Source organism: Episyrphus balteatus, chromosome 4 (assembly GCF_945859705.1).
Source record: "Episyrphus balteatus chromosome 4, idEpiBalt1.1, whole genome shotgun sequence".
Lineage (NCBI taxonomy): Eukaryota > Metazoa > Arthropoda > Insecta > Diptera > Syrphidae > Episyrphus > Episyrphus balteatus.
Genome location: NC_079137.1, coordinates 292,083 through 306,554, shown reverse-complemented (window position 1 = coordinate 306,554; position 14,472 = coordinate 292,083). Strand labels below are relative to the sequence as shown.

The following is a 14,472-nucleotide window of genomic DNA, read 5'->3' as shown; positions in this document are numbered from 1 at the left end:
CGTTGTATTTTTTATTAACTCATTAAAATTAATTCGAACGCAAATATAGCTTTCCATAATTAAACTGTAGACTTGTTTATTAGAATAACTTTGTTTTATTTTCTTATTCAGGGGATTTTATGTTTTTACGCAAAGCAAAACAAAATTTCTATATTGATGGTTGCTGCTGCATATTGCAATTTTCTCAAAATTCGAAGAATTTTAGAATCTTTTTCTTTTTAATTTAGACACGATTTTAAATCAATACATTTCAAGAACTCTTGGATACACAAACTTTTAATTGATGACTAATAAATCAATTATAGATTTTGTATGAAAAGGGAGATATCTGTATAGTTTAACTACTTGGTTAATTTAGTTAAAAACTCTTAAAAAAATTCTTTTAAAGGCAGTCTATGACCATCTTGAAAGAAATACTTATGTATGACTTAAAAAAAAAAAACACGATTTTTTTCTTCATTTTGACTTGTTCAATAGGCAACTTTTTTCTTTAAATTTTGAAGAAATTCCAGGTATTATTATTTGACTTACCATCAATGCTTTATTTAATAATCACAAAAAACTGACATCCCCCTTCCTTCGACTTATAAAATAATAAATACAAATTTAGACAAGTTTTAAAATAACTGCACATACATCTCGTACATGTAGGTATAACATAAATAAAACTACCTTACAGCCATAATTCTATCTGAAAATATGTTTTCTTAATTTTTCTATATACGAAAACAAAAACTTAATAATAACATCTGCATCGAGTCTATGAATTTAAAAGCTGAGCAAACAAAAATTATTGTTGAAATTATTCTCCTTAAAGTTAAAACAACTAAAGTATCTGGCTCCCATTTACACACTCCTTCCCAAAAACTAGAATCAGCAACAACAAATATTTTCATTTCTCAAAAATTAATCAAAAAAAGGGGAAAAAATATAAAAGTTTTGAAAAAATTTTCATAGTAAAACTAAAAAACAAAACGAAAGTAAAATCAACAAAAAAACATGCAAATTTCATGTTGACTTTCACCTCTCTCACACAAAGAGTAAATAGTTATTAAATTATTCCTCCCATGCCGTCACAAGCACAAGTTCCAGGGTTGGCACACAAAAGGAGGCATTCAAATGAAATTAATTAAAGGTTCTTCTCCTCGTCATAGCCCTAAGCGGTAATCACCACAGCTCAAGCCCGAACCAAAGCCGAATCGAGGATAAAATAATTTTTTAATTATTCCGCAAAGGACTCACTTTTAGAAAGGCGCACCAGAGTATTTGTATTACATCTTTACGCTTTACCCATCGCCACCGCTGCCGCATCTGTTAACCAGCAAAGAAACTTCAACCCAGTCATCCTCGCAATCGTCGTCGTTGGATTAAAAAAAAAGAGAGAAAAGAAATCCCTTTCTCACGTAAGGCGACAAAAATAAAAAATAAAATAAATATAAAAAAAACAACTAGAATTAAAATAAAAATAAAAAAAAAATATTTAGTAATTGAATGAGCAAACATTTTGCATAAACCCCTCTGTGATTACTTTGGATGGAAAAGTTCTTTCTCTCTGGTTGACGCTCGTAAAACCAAAGCGCTTAATGGGCCCAAAAATATAAACAAATATAAAAAGCAGCCGAAAATTTTCTTCTCCGAAAAGGATTATTTTTAATGCTTTGAGCAAATAATGAAACGTTCAGAAACCTCCTCTAAGTAAACGTCATTATACCAAATGGTATTTAGTTTTTTTGTCACCTTTTTTCATTGCATGGTATAGGTACCTTTTGCTTTATCTTAGGTTTTGTATCTTTTTTTGTGGTTTTTTTTATGAATCAGACTTTGAAAGCAAAAGAAATGCAAATGATAAGGAACGGAGCAGATATGCGAGTTTGAAATTTACAAATTGTAATCCTTGGTGTTGAGTTCGTTGACATGTGACCATTGAAAAAAATTTTGCCCCTCGAATTAAAACGGTTTTTACTTGTTAACATTCCGTTTAACAGCAAAGCAATATGAAAAAGAAAATGTCAGATAAAATGATAAATGTTTGTTTTTATTTTTGTCTTTGGCAATATTTGTGGGTGGATGAAGGATCCATTTTGAAAAAAAAAAAACGATGAGTTCTTCCACTTGAGAGCATAGAATCCTTTTTGATGATTATAAAAAAATTCCTTTTTGGGGGTAATCCTTTTGTAGTTTATTTTTCAGTTTATATTAAAATATTTAACTGCTCTCCCTTCAAGGATTAATGCTAGATAATGAACTTTTAGTTCATATACCTTCTGAAAATCAAATAGTAGAAACCAGAGAACTCTGAGTAAATACCAAGGCAATGAAAGTATATATTAATTTTTATGAACTAAAACCATTTCGATTGTTTTAAACTCTTGAATGTTGTTTTTTCCTCTTTTAGTTCAAGGTAAAGCATTTAAAAGTATGAAACCCTTTACAAAAAGGTTTTTTTCCTTTATGATCTTTACATATATGTACAAGTAGGTACATAGAAATATACATTCTATGATTGTTATTTGTCAGTATCATTTGAACGAAAAGAAGAACTTACCCTTGGCCATTTAAGAGCTTTATATTTGATTTTTTTGGTTATCGACCTTCTGAAGTAAAAGGATTTGAATAATTCTTTTCTTTTCAAGGTTTTTATTATTTTTGATGTGGATACTTGCATGGAGTCTTTTTTGATTCAAATAAATACAATAAACTGTACTGTACCGACAAAAAAAAAACAATAATAATAACAGTTTTGTTTAGGGTTTTAAAAATCCATTGCAATTATATCGCTATTTAAATGCAGTGCTGAAGTATATCTCTGCCAAGAATATCATAAGCTTACTTAGTTAATGAAAAGTTGCTACGCTAGTTAAATTCTACTTACAAAATTAACAATTTTTTACATTGTTTCTGTAAGTAAATTTACTTTTTGGTTGAAATCTAAAATAAAGATAATTTTCTGCAGTCTGTCAACAATTTGCATTTTTATAACGCTAAGTTTTGAAAATCTACTTTACTTATATGAAATTGTGTGTTTTAACTTAAGAGAATAATAAAATGTGCTCAATACAACTTTGATGGAATTATAATAGTTGCACACTTAAGGTTATCTAAGCGTTTGTTCCTCTTTCAGTGCAGAAAACTCTTAAATTAAGTTTATTGTTTATAGTTATATTATTTTTCTTTTCATAACGTTTCATCGCTTACTACCGTTAAATGCATTAATTTGTTAATAACCAAATTCATAATAGAACCAAGCATATTTTGTTTACTTACTTGTTTGCCTTTTTCTTGTTGTCTAAGCAATAAATTTTAAAAATTCCATTTATAAACAAAATACTCTCTTGTAAGCAGTTTTTGTTCTAAAAAATCGATCTCTCAGGGCTCCTATCCAGTAAAATACAATCAACATTTTTATTGAAATTGTAACTTTTTTAAGCACTTAAAATAAAATTAGCTTCGTAAATAATGTTTGAGAACAATACACAATTCCAAAATCACAATATTAAACCAACAAAAGAAAAACAAAAAATAAATGAGCTTTCGGAAATAAATTTATTTGAAGAGTTTCTTATTTCCGTTGGAGTTCAATTTGACATCTGTTACAAATGCCAAAAGTTAAGTTTTGATTTACTGGATACATTCTCGAGAATTTATATTTTCATTCAAGGAGAATTCGTGTCGATTAAATGAATGAAGAAAAAACATGTTTTTTTAATTATTTCGATTTAATATATTTTCCATTTTTTGGTCTTCAATTATTCTTTTTACAATTTTTAAAGTCGTTTTAAAATGTTATATAGTTATCTGTTTTAAATAACGTCGTTTTGATAAATATTTGTTTGTTTTTTTTTTTTATTATTTATAATTAAAAATTGAATAAAAAAATGTATTGCTAAGTTAAACAATAACCCAATATACATTATGTACATAATAATTTGTTTTTTTTTTTTTTTGTATTGTATAAGTTACATACATTCTTGACACAAGTCCTCGATTTGCTAAAAATAAATTGAATTTAATTTTTTTTACTTCATACAGTTTAACTCTACAAACTATTTATCTTGAATTGTAATATCCGTAGTTTTGTATACTTTAGGTTTCTATTTTTTTTTTTTTTTTTTTGATATTTTACATGCATTTTTGGGAAAACTTAATAAATTAATTTGTCTATTTTGTATACTTTTTTTTAATTTAATTAAATTTTTGCAAGCAGTGTTTTATTACATGTTTTTTTTTTTTTTTTGTTTTTCCCTAAAAATTAGTATTTACAACTTTTTATTTTTGTTCCTAATGAGAGAAATTATACAGTGAAATGATTTAGAATGAAAAACGTTGTTCACTTACTTTTTACCTTAATTTAGATCTTATAGTAGTTTTTTTTTTATGGTTTTGTTTTTATACAAAGTTGTATAATACATGTGCGTTCTTAAATCAATTTAAATGTCATCAATCATGTTCTTGGTCCTTGATAACGGCAATATGATCTGCCCATTATATCTTCAGGTGGAATTGACTGATCTGCAGGTAGGACTTTTTGGAGTTCCATTTGATCTCTTATCTGAAAGAAAAAAGAAACATTTTTGCAAAATAAATATCTACATTCCTTAAAATCCCGGTAGCTCTTCTAGTAAAAGGATTGTCAAGACTTAAATTTAAAGTTAGTTTTATGTAATTTACGTTGATAAATCATAAAAAATACAACTTATAGATGTGTTTGTACTTTGGTTTAAAATGGAAATGTCTCAATTGAAATATCCTTCCTTAATTAGTGACGTTAGTATTTTGTTCTGTGTATCCTTCCTTAAGCTAAGTTCAAAAGTAAATTAAATTCGACATAATCATAGGTACCTCACTAAGAATCTCAATTTTATTGCTTAGTTTTTCAAAGCATAAATGTTCATTGATCTTTCAAATTGATTTCAAGGGCATTTTAATTCCAAAGAAAATTAAAAAAAAAGTTTGTGGCATGAAAAAAGACAAACGTTTTAAATAATTTTTGGATATTCTTTCTTAAAACTTTATCAAACAAATTTCTGGTGTTCACGCAGATGTTTTATCTTTGTGTAATTATTTAATAAAGTCAACGATAATAATTTCTGCTCCACCACTTGACAAAACCACCTTACACCATCACCAAGGGTATCAGCATCAGAGAACTTCCTCTTTTAAACATCTTGTAGTAATCACGAAAACAAACAAAAATTAAGATTTAATAACCAAAAGGATTCACATATCATACACATCCTGTGCTGTGTAGTGTATCTTTGTGTACCGAACAACATTCATAATTTTGTGACGATGAGTAATGAGGCAAACCTTATGACGAGATTAATCTGCTGTCATTTTGACTTTTTCACATGCATATAGCGGTGAGTTCATTTGAAAAACAGACATCACATGCGTTATACGCTCTCACTACATGCTCAAATCATTTTACTTTTCGATTTGTCAAGGATTTTCTAATTTTGGTTTTCCTTCAGATTTTCTTTTTCTTTTTTTTTTTGAGAGAGAGAAAAGGAGAGAGAGAAAGTATAATGCAGCCAAAGGATGGCGTGGTGTTTGATATAGGACGACGTGGTAGTATGATAAAATCCACACAAAAATGTACAAAAAGAAAAAGAAACTTTTAAGGAAAATTTCGTGACGAGTAGATAGATGAAGTTATTTCCTAAAACTCACGCCTTGGGAATGAGAACAACCTCAAGTAAAATTAATCATGCTTCTCTCGTTTCTTTTTGTCCCACACTCTCGTTTGTAAATGGTGCTTGTTGATATATATACATATATTTTTGTATAAAGGATGGTAATAACAGTGGTGTGAATATAACTTTTTTTCATTTCTTCTTTGATTGATGATGACATTCATATTATCCATATATTTCGCCAAAGGACGTCGAGGAATTTCATCAATTTCTCGAAGTCGAAACGCTAGAAGCACAAGGCTCCATCGTCAAATTTGTCAGAGAAAGAGAGACCCTGAACGGGTGAAAGGTGGTAAATGGGGGGGAGGGAAGGTGCTTTTAAGTAGGTAAAGTTAGTTTATGTGATGGTGTGTTGCCTCTGCTGCCACATAATCACTTTCAAGGTATCAGCACTTACTTCGAAAACCAATTTTCTGTTGGTTATTTTTGTAAGTTATATGACAACAACTATAACGCCTCTTTTGTATTCTTCGATGCATGCGGATTCACGGCAACCAAAGTGTTGCTATGAATGAAAATATATAAATTTTATCTAGATGCCAACATTGCCCCATTGTGCGGCCCCCAAGTTAAAGTGCAACCCAAATTGACGAGAGTATGGTATTGTTGAGTGTGGGCAGAGACAAAAGGAGTTAAGTGTACAAGGGAATTTATGTTAAATTTTGTGAATTTTTAAAAACTTTACTAAAGTTTGAAATTAGTATCACATGCCTGCGGAAGAGTATTCTACTCTAACGAGATTGTTAGGGAAAGTTAATGAGATAATGAAAAGTGACTTTTGTTTAATTTAACAGTATCAACAAATTAACGAAAAAATTAAGTTTGACAGGATAGATTAACTTAAACTCCCGTTATTGTGCATTCTAATGAATTAGAGTTGATGAAATGGTTTTGGTAAGGTTTAATAAAATCCCATACAAATTAACAAAAAAAGGATATGGTTTGATTTAAATCAAACCGAAAGATTAAGTATAAGGGAATGCAGCAATTAGTTTTGCATGTTCAAACTCATTTACAGTTAAAAATGTGTATACGTAATATTTTGCACAGATTCCATTTATAAATATGTATTTTTTTTGTTATATTAGTAGTTGATTATTAATTTACCCAATATTTATGATATTACCGTTGGTCACATCACATTGTTTGTAACAGGTGAAAAATTAATGTATTCTCCCATGCAATAAAGACACGCACGGTCATTAAGAACTGTACGATTAATATTTTTTTTTTCACAGTCCAGAGGGGAGCAAAACAAATGAGAAACTTTACATCATAACTCGAAAAAAATAATTTAATATGCGCGAAGGCTTTTAAATATTACACTGGTTAACAAGGGTTCTGTTGCCGAAACAAAAATATACTTTTCTGAAGGTTTTCGGTGTGCTGAATTCGAATCCAAAGTCAAAAAAAATTGTTCAGCTCCCGTATTTGAAATATTACCGTTAGAAAATGCAAAAAAACGTTTTTTTTTACTACTTCGGACCTTATTCTTTAATATAATATAAGGTTAGAAGATATTTAGTAACGGTTTCTATAAAAACTATTTTCCTTCTTTCAAGAACTTTTTTAATCTTTCCGATACCTTTGTGATTGTCCGAGATATCTTAACCCCTTGTAACCCAACATCGTAAATTTTAAAATTAATAATGTAAATCGAAAGGGCTTTAGCTATAATAAAACACGTATTTTTTAAAAATTCAATAAGTTCATTATTTGCTTTGTTATTTCGAAATTTACGCAGTAAAAAAAAAAGTTTAAATAATTTATTTTTGTATATAAATGCAAAAATTCAAACAAAAAGCTATCTAATATTTATTTTTAGTCGCATTCCTAAAATCCAAAAAAAAAACCCGAAAAATATTTTTTCTGAATTTCGTAGTTTTTACATAAATTTGCTTGTTTTCCAAAAAAGCCGAGCTTTCAACATTAACTGCCAATTAAAAACTATTGGTGCTATATATTTGAAATATGGCGCATTATTTCGATAAAGCAATTCTTAAAGATTATGTAAGAGAATAAAAATATGTTTTTTACAGCTTTTTGGCGATCTTTTTCGGTTTGTTACAGAAATGTCACATGGGGCTACAAGCGGTTAAAATGAAGAAAATGGCTTTGGCTTCATATATCATAAAGGAGATAATGACGTTATAAAATTTATGAAATATGCAAACAACTGAGGATATCTCGTAAAAAAGATATCGAAAAGATTTAAACAGATTTAAAAAGGTGGAAAATAGTTCTTATAAAAACCGTTACTAAATATGCACAAACAATTTACCTTATATAAAAGAATAAGACCCGCAGTACTGCATTTTCTAACGGTAATATTTCAAAAAAGGGAGCTGATTAATTTTTTCTGACTACGGATTCGAGTTCGGCACACCGAAAAACCTTCAGAAAAGTATTTCTTTTGTTCCGCAAACAAAAAAAAAGTTTAATTTTGTTAACCAGTGTTATTGTTGCTTTAATCAACTGACTAAGGGAATAGTAAGGTTGATATGGAAAAGTATTAATAGTTTGTACCTTAAATAGGACGCTAGCAAAAAACACATAATACATGTTTCACGACCGTTATTTTGAGGATATTTTCATAAACCATAAATTATATGTCTTGTTTGGAATGTTAAAACCTTGATCAGTTTTAATCTAATTTTATTAAACTCAAAAAGAATCGATGTGGTAATGTATTATTATTTTAATTTTATTTTTGTTAAAAATGTCATGACAACAGGCCTATGTGAGTAAAAACGATAAAAAAAATATTATAAAACTCTTCTAAATAAAATAAACTTCAATTTGAAAATTCATTTGGCAACCATGTATTCACACAATTTTTAACCTTATCATTATGTATTTATTTATTAATTCTGAAGAAAATTAATTTCAAATCCACTGGCGAGGAAATTCACTTGAGTAATGAGTTCCATTCGAAAACTTTCCTAATTTGATAATCGTTTTTGCCTGACTGAGGTGTTATTTCTCTCGCAGTTTGGTTAGCAGGTGGTGCTTTTTTGGGAGCAAAGGAGAAACACTGGAAAACTTTAACCCAAACCAACATAAAAATACGAGCGCGCACAAATCTGAAGTTCTTGACCTTGCTTTTCGCAGCTTTCGGTTCCAAAAGTACGAATTATGGTTGGTAATAAAATTTGTATTAACTGCAAGAAATTAACCTTTTCGGAAATAGTAATCGTTATTAGAGTTATACCATATTTAGGGGTAAGAACAGGGAAAAATAAAAAAAATTGTTTTCTCTTATTGTTTTGTAATTTATTACACCTTGTGCCATTAAAATTCTTTGGCCTACTTAATCTTTCTGTTGATCATTTTTAATAGCAATGCCATTACATCTTAGTAACTCCAAAACGACTTTTTCATTATTTATTGAGGGGTTAACTCATATATATTTCTTGGGTGTATGTGTGTGTTGTTGATAATAAAGCGTTTACTGGTAAATTAAAAATAATTACCTATGTGGAAAAGATATATGTAGGTCCTATGTATGTGGAATTGCTTTGCTGACATTGTGAATGTAGATTTATTTTTACTTTTAACCGCTACCGTCATATAAAGGTATGAAAAACATAACCATTATTCTTGCGTTGTGTAATAATTCACAAAAGTACAAAAAGAAGTCAAGTATTTGCGTGTTGTCCCCAGAGCTTTATTTTTTTTTTTTTATTGATTTCATTTAAAGAAGTGTGATTTTCGGTTTACAGAACTTATAACTGGGTTTGTTTACTAACAGTTAAATGCATTTCCTGATGCCGTCATATTAGTGTTTTATGTCATTTCGAACTTATCATAAATTTATTGTTCGATATAATATCAAAGATACAGTTTTATTCAGTTTTATTAAAATCAATTAAAACAATGAATACAGTTAAAAACAAGTTTTTGTTCTCCTCCATAACTACATTTTCACTTCTTATATAAATATCTTGAAATAGTCATCTGCTCAAGATCAATAGTTTACTCATAGATTAATTAAATTTTTTGATCGCTATGGCGTATGCGTACTTTTTTTGAATATTTTTATTATTTTGTTTCCATATTTTGTATGAATTGAAAGAGTATCATTAACCCTCTGTAGGCACACCTCTTTTTTGTGATGTGAAAGGCACACGGGTGCGAATTTGGCTTCTACTTTTTCATGTCGCTAGAACTTTTTTATTTTTCATATTTTATAGAGATATGAAATAGATGTAGAATTTTCCAAGAAATTCGAATATTGTATTCACAATTTCAAAAAAAAACATTTTGTCACCAATTTAAAGAGACTTTTTTGCACCCACTTTTTTTTAAATTGTTATTTTTTATTTTTGTCAGACCAAATTCGCACTCTGTGTGCCGACAGAGGGTTAAAAATCTTGGAACTTTAAGCTTTTTCCCAAGTGTTACCAATATCACACTTATAATAAAACGATTTACATTTTATTAAACAAGAAATCCATTTTCGGTCAGTGTTTGCAAAAAAATATTAGTTTGGCAAACGAATTGAGAAGTGGGTATGATGGAGGTGTTTAAAAATCTAAAAAGGCAATCCGTAGTTTCAAATTTAATTTTTTTTAAGCAAATTTATTTTTAGTTATGTACAAATAAATAAAAAAAATGCGTATGCAAATTCTATTTTTAGGTAGGTACCTATAGAGTACCTAAATAGATAATCAAACTCAATAGCTCCCATACAAGCGTCAACCAAATAACAATCTAAATCAGAATGGTTTGAATCTGTACCGATCTAATATTCTATAGCATAAGTTCTTCAGTTAAATCAAAATTTAAAAATATTCAGAGATCTTTGTATTATATGATAAATGTCAAGTTACTTAGTTTATCCATATAAAAAAAAAATGAATAGATAATGTCAAGTACATCGAAATTAAATATTTACCGTCTCAACTTCCTTAAAAACTCGTATTAAATTTCTCCCAGCTAATTTTGCAATGTCTTCTTCCGTCCATTTATCAGACTCAAGAAGGGCGGCAAACAAGAAGGGATACTTCGACACATCTTCCAGTCCCTTTGGTACTCTGAAATAAAAAAAATTATAATATATTTTTTTTTTATTGTTGTTAAAAGTATGATGTAGTATAAAAGTTATATTTTTTAACGATAATCAAATGACAAAATAATAGCTCAATAAAAATATGATGTGATTCCCTCTTAAGTATTTTAAGTGAGCCACCTTAAATTTTATTTCAGACATAAACTTATTCTGTCGTTAAAATATTTGTGCCTTTCTATTCTATTGGCAGTAATATTTTTTTTTATTTTTATTCTGTCTGGCGTGTGTTATGAATTTTAAAATTAAATGTAGAATTGTTTCAGTCTAAAGCTAACAAGAAAAAAAAACCAAATGCATCATGAAACACATACAAAAATCTTGTTAAAATTGCTCCGTAAGGAGGTCACAGTATCCAAAACTTCAACTAGATAACTCTTTGAAATAAAATTCATTTAATCTTTGGTTATTTGTACACCAATTTTCCAATTGCAAAAATCCGACCTAAAATGTCAAAGTACATTACAAAAAAAAAACATTCAACAACCAATTTGAATTTGAAGTTTTGACAAATACTATTGCAACACATTTCAAACTATCAACTTGTTTCTAAAACAAATATTCGTTCACAAAAGTTAAAAGTTTTTACCCACATGACATCCGCCTTTGAATCCTGTTCCTTTACCCTTTTTTTTCCAAGAAAACCTTTTTAATTCAGTTTCTCCAATGGGGAACCAGTGCATGTACTCATACTAAACTATTATCAATTTCAAACTCTCAAAAGAAGAACAGAGAACACAACGAAACTCATTTTCAAAAAGTCTCAGTTACAAGAGCTCTTTCTATAGTTTACAAAACTCTTTACATAGAACAAAAAAAAAAATTAAAAGAAAAAAAAACATTGTTTTAAAAGTTTGTACCACACAGCAAATGCTGCTGTTTCTGGCTCTGATTCGAGTGTTGTACTGGTTTCTATCTATTTATTTATGTGTAGATGGGTTGTTTTCGCTATTTATTTCTATCTGGTTGTGAGCATTAATTAAACTTGAAACCAAAAACAATAAAAAAAGAAAGAATCGTGAGCAAAGGGACACTCTTTATGTTTTACCCAGCATGATGCATTCCTTATTCCTTGTGATTTAAGTTTCATTTTTAATTCTTTTTGTTTTGCTTTAGAACGCCTGTTTTTGAATTGTTTGAAAATGTTTGAGTGACTTTTGATAGAAATATGTATACTATAAAAAATTTATAGGTAATAGGTACAAGAGAATTATAAAAAGAAAATGAAAAAAAAATCTCAAATAGCACTTACAAATTTACACCGTCATATCCAGCACCTATGCCTACATGGTCGATGCCCGCTACATCTCGTATGTGGTTTATGTGAGCTATAATAATAAAAAAAATAATATACATTTTTTTAAGCAAAAACGAATGAATGAATTTATGGATATTTGAAAAATAAAACATTTATAAAATGTACTCACCGACGACATCAAGTAGACTAGCCTTTTCAGAACAGCTAACAAAATGGGGATAAAAAGCTACCATGACTAATCCCCCATTTATTGCCTGTCAAAGAGGTTTGTATACAAATGAATATTTTTTTTTTTTGTAATGTTTGAAGTAAAACATGCAAATTTAAAACACACAACTATGTATATGAAGCTTATTTATGTATAAACTATAAAAGTCCCTAATCCTTTAATACCTAAAAAAAATTGACCATACAATTTTGTGGATTTGAACTGGATTTTTAATAAACTTGATATTAATAGTTTATGTAGAGTATTTGTAAATACCTGCTGAAGGCTAATTACTATTAAACATGTCTGAAATTATCAACTAGCAAAAAATCCCTCTTTTTGTTTGTTTTATTCAATTGTCAAAAAATTATAAATCTAAAAAGATGTAAGCCAGGACCGCATGGCTCCCCAAAGTATATTTCGAGCATTTTAAAATATTCTTTACTTACATAGGTTTACCTACTTCAATAATGAATAAAAGGTTTTGACTTTCGAGATCCTGATTTTCTAAGATTCATGGCCCCAATCGCAACAGTTTTTTAAGTTAGCATTACTTTTATCGAAATAACAAAATTGATTCGTATGAGAGTGGAAAAACAATCAATAAAGCAAAAATTGACTCGTACTCAAAATTAATCTCAAAGTTTAAGAGGATTTCTACATTGTTTCTGTATTTGGAAATAGTACTTTATTGTTCATATATTTTTTCCTATTGTTTTATTCTTTATTGTGTTAATTCTTTCAAATATTTACGTTTTTTTTTTTCTTTATTACAAAAAAAAAGTAAATCTTTGGCTCAACTCTTCGCTGTAAATTTAAAAAAACACACGTACTTCAATCCTATGAATACAGCTTTATATAGCGCAAACACAAACACACACACACCTTAAATCGGAGAATTCATCGTGATTGGATTACCCTGAATGAAAGGAGTACTCTTTTGAAACTATTTCATGAGGAATTTCTACGAAACAACCTTACAAAAGAAATTGAAAATAAAAATAAAAAAAAAAAAACAAACAAATAATAATAAAACAAAAATGAAAAAAAAGCAAACAAAAAATGAAAGAAAAAAAAAGGAATACACTTCGCCACTTACACAATGGTATTGCGATAAGGAAACTTTATAGGCCTAAATTCGTAAACACAAAAAAAAAAGTATTTAAGTGAAATCCTGAGAAAGTTTGGCAAATTTAAATGGTTGCCACTTAGCTTACTGATAGGTCTTATAATAGTTGTTAAAAATATATAATTAAGGACTCTTATTAGCTCTCTGAGAACTTTTCTGTAAGACTTTGAACTTCGATTAATTTTGAGCATAAAACACAAAAACTATTTATTAGCTAAATGTAATTATTCAAAAATCAAAACAAATACTAGAAACTGTATTGAAAATTTGAAAGTTGTTTAATTTCACATGAATGAACAAAAAATAGATAGGACACATTTTGGCTAACGATTCTCAACAACCATACCTCCCTCAACCATCAACCATCCTGAAAAATTTAAATTGTTCGCTACGGGATATTTATTTGTTACGTCGATAATAAAGTGTCGAAGTAGGTTACTGAGCAAGAATATACACAGATACACAGATGCAAATGGTTTCGTTTTGTGCTATTGTTGGTTCTTCCTTTTGTGATTTATTGATTGTGTTCATGTTGACATAGGATTTTGACAAATTCTAGCAATCGAGCTCTATGCAACTTGCAAACATGAATTGTGTCTGTATACTGTGTGTAGGTAGATATATTGATATTTGTCTAACTCAGCTTCAGTTCGGCTGGCCAAAAGGTAGATATTCAAATCAGGAGATTTTTCGGAAAGATAGTAAATCTAGTCTGATGTGCGCTTGGAAAATTTATAGAACATTTATGTTTCTAGTGTAAAATTCAAATACGTATGTATGTTGATATTCTTGTACAAAGCAAATTAACATCTGCAAAGACAAGATTTTTGATATAATGTATATAGGTTTATTAAGAACCTATCAATGTGCCAAATACATATGAAAAGAATTGATGATCTGTATATAGTCTTTATTTTGTACTATATTATTTGTGGATATATGCAAATTTATTTCAAATTAAAGTTCCTTATAACAAAAGAACATTCAAAGAAACTTGATGATTTAAATTGGTTCTTTTTCTTTGTTTTGATGGAACATTAATTTGGTGTTCCTAATAAAAATTATTATCGTATATAAAAAAAATTTAGTCAGACGTGTGTTCTTGCATGAGTAGTT

At 28.6% G+C, this 14,472-nt stretch overlaps 1 protein-coding gene across 1 annotated transcript in view; it reads right to left on the bottom strand.

The window, feature by feature from the left end:
* Positions 1–3,925: 3,925 nt before the first annotated feature.
* Positions 3,926–14,472, bottom strand: part of LOC129918069 (dipeptidase 1) — a 58,673-nt gene continuing 48,126 nt past the window's right edge. The window contains exons 9-12 of the mRNA XM_055998416.1: positions 12,189–12,273; positions 12,014–12,089; positions 10,591–10,729; positions 3,926–4,549 (exon numbers count right to left, since the gene is read on the bottom strand). Coding sequence (XP_055854391.1) covers positions 4,442–4,549; positions 10,591–10,729; positions 12,014–12,089; positions 12,189–12,273 — 408 coding nt within the window. The 3' untranslated portion in view covers positions 3,926–4,441. The remainder of the gene's footprint in view (positions 4,550–10,590; positions 10,730–12,013; positions 12,090–12,188; positions 12,274–14,472) is intronic.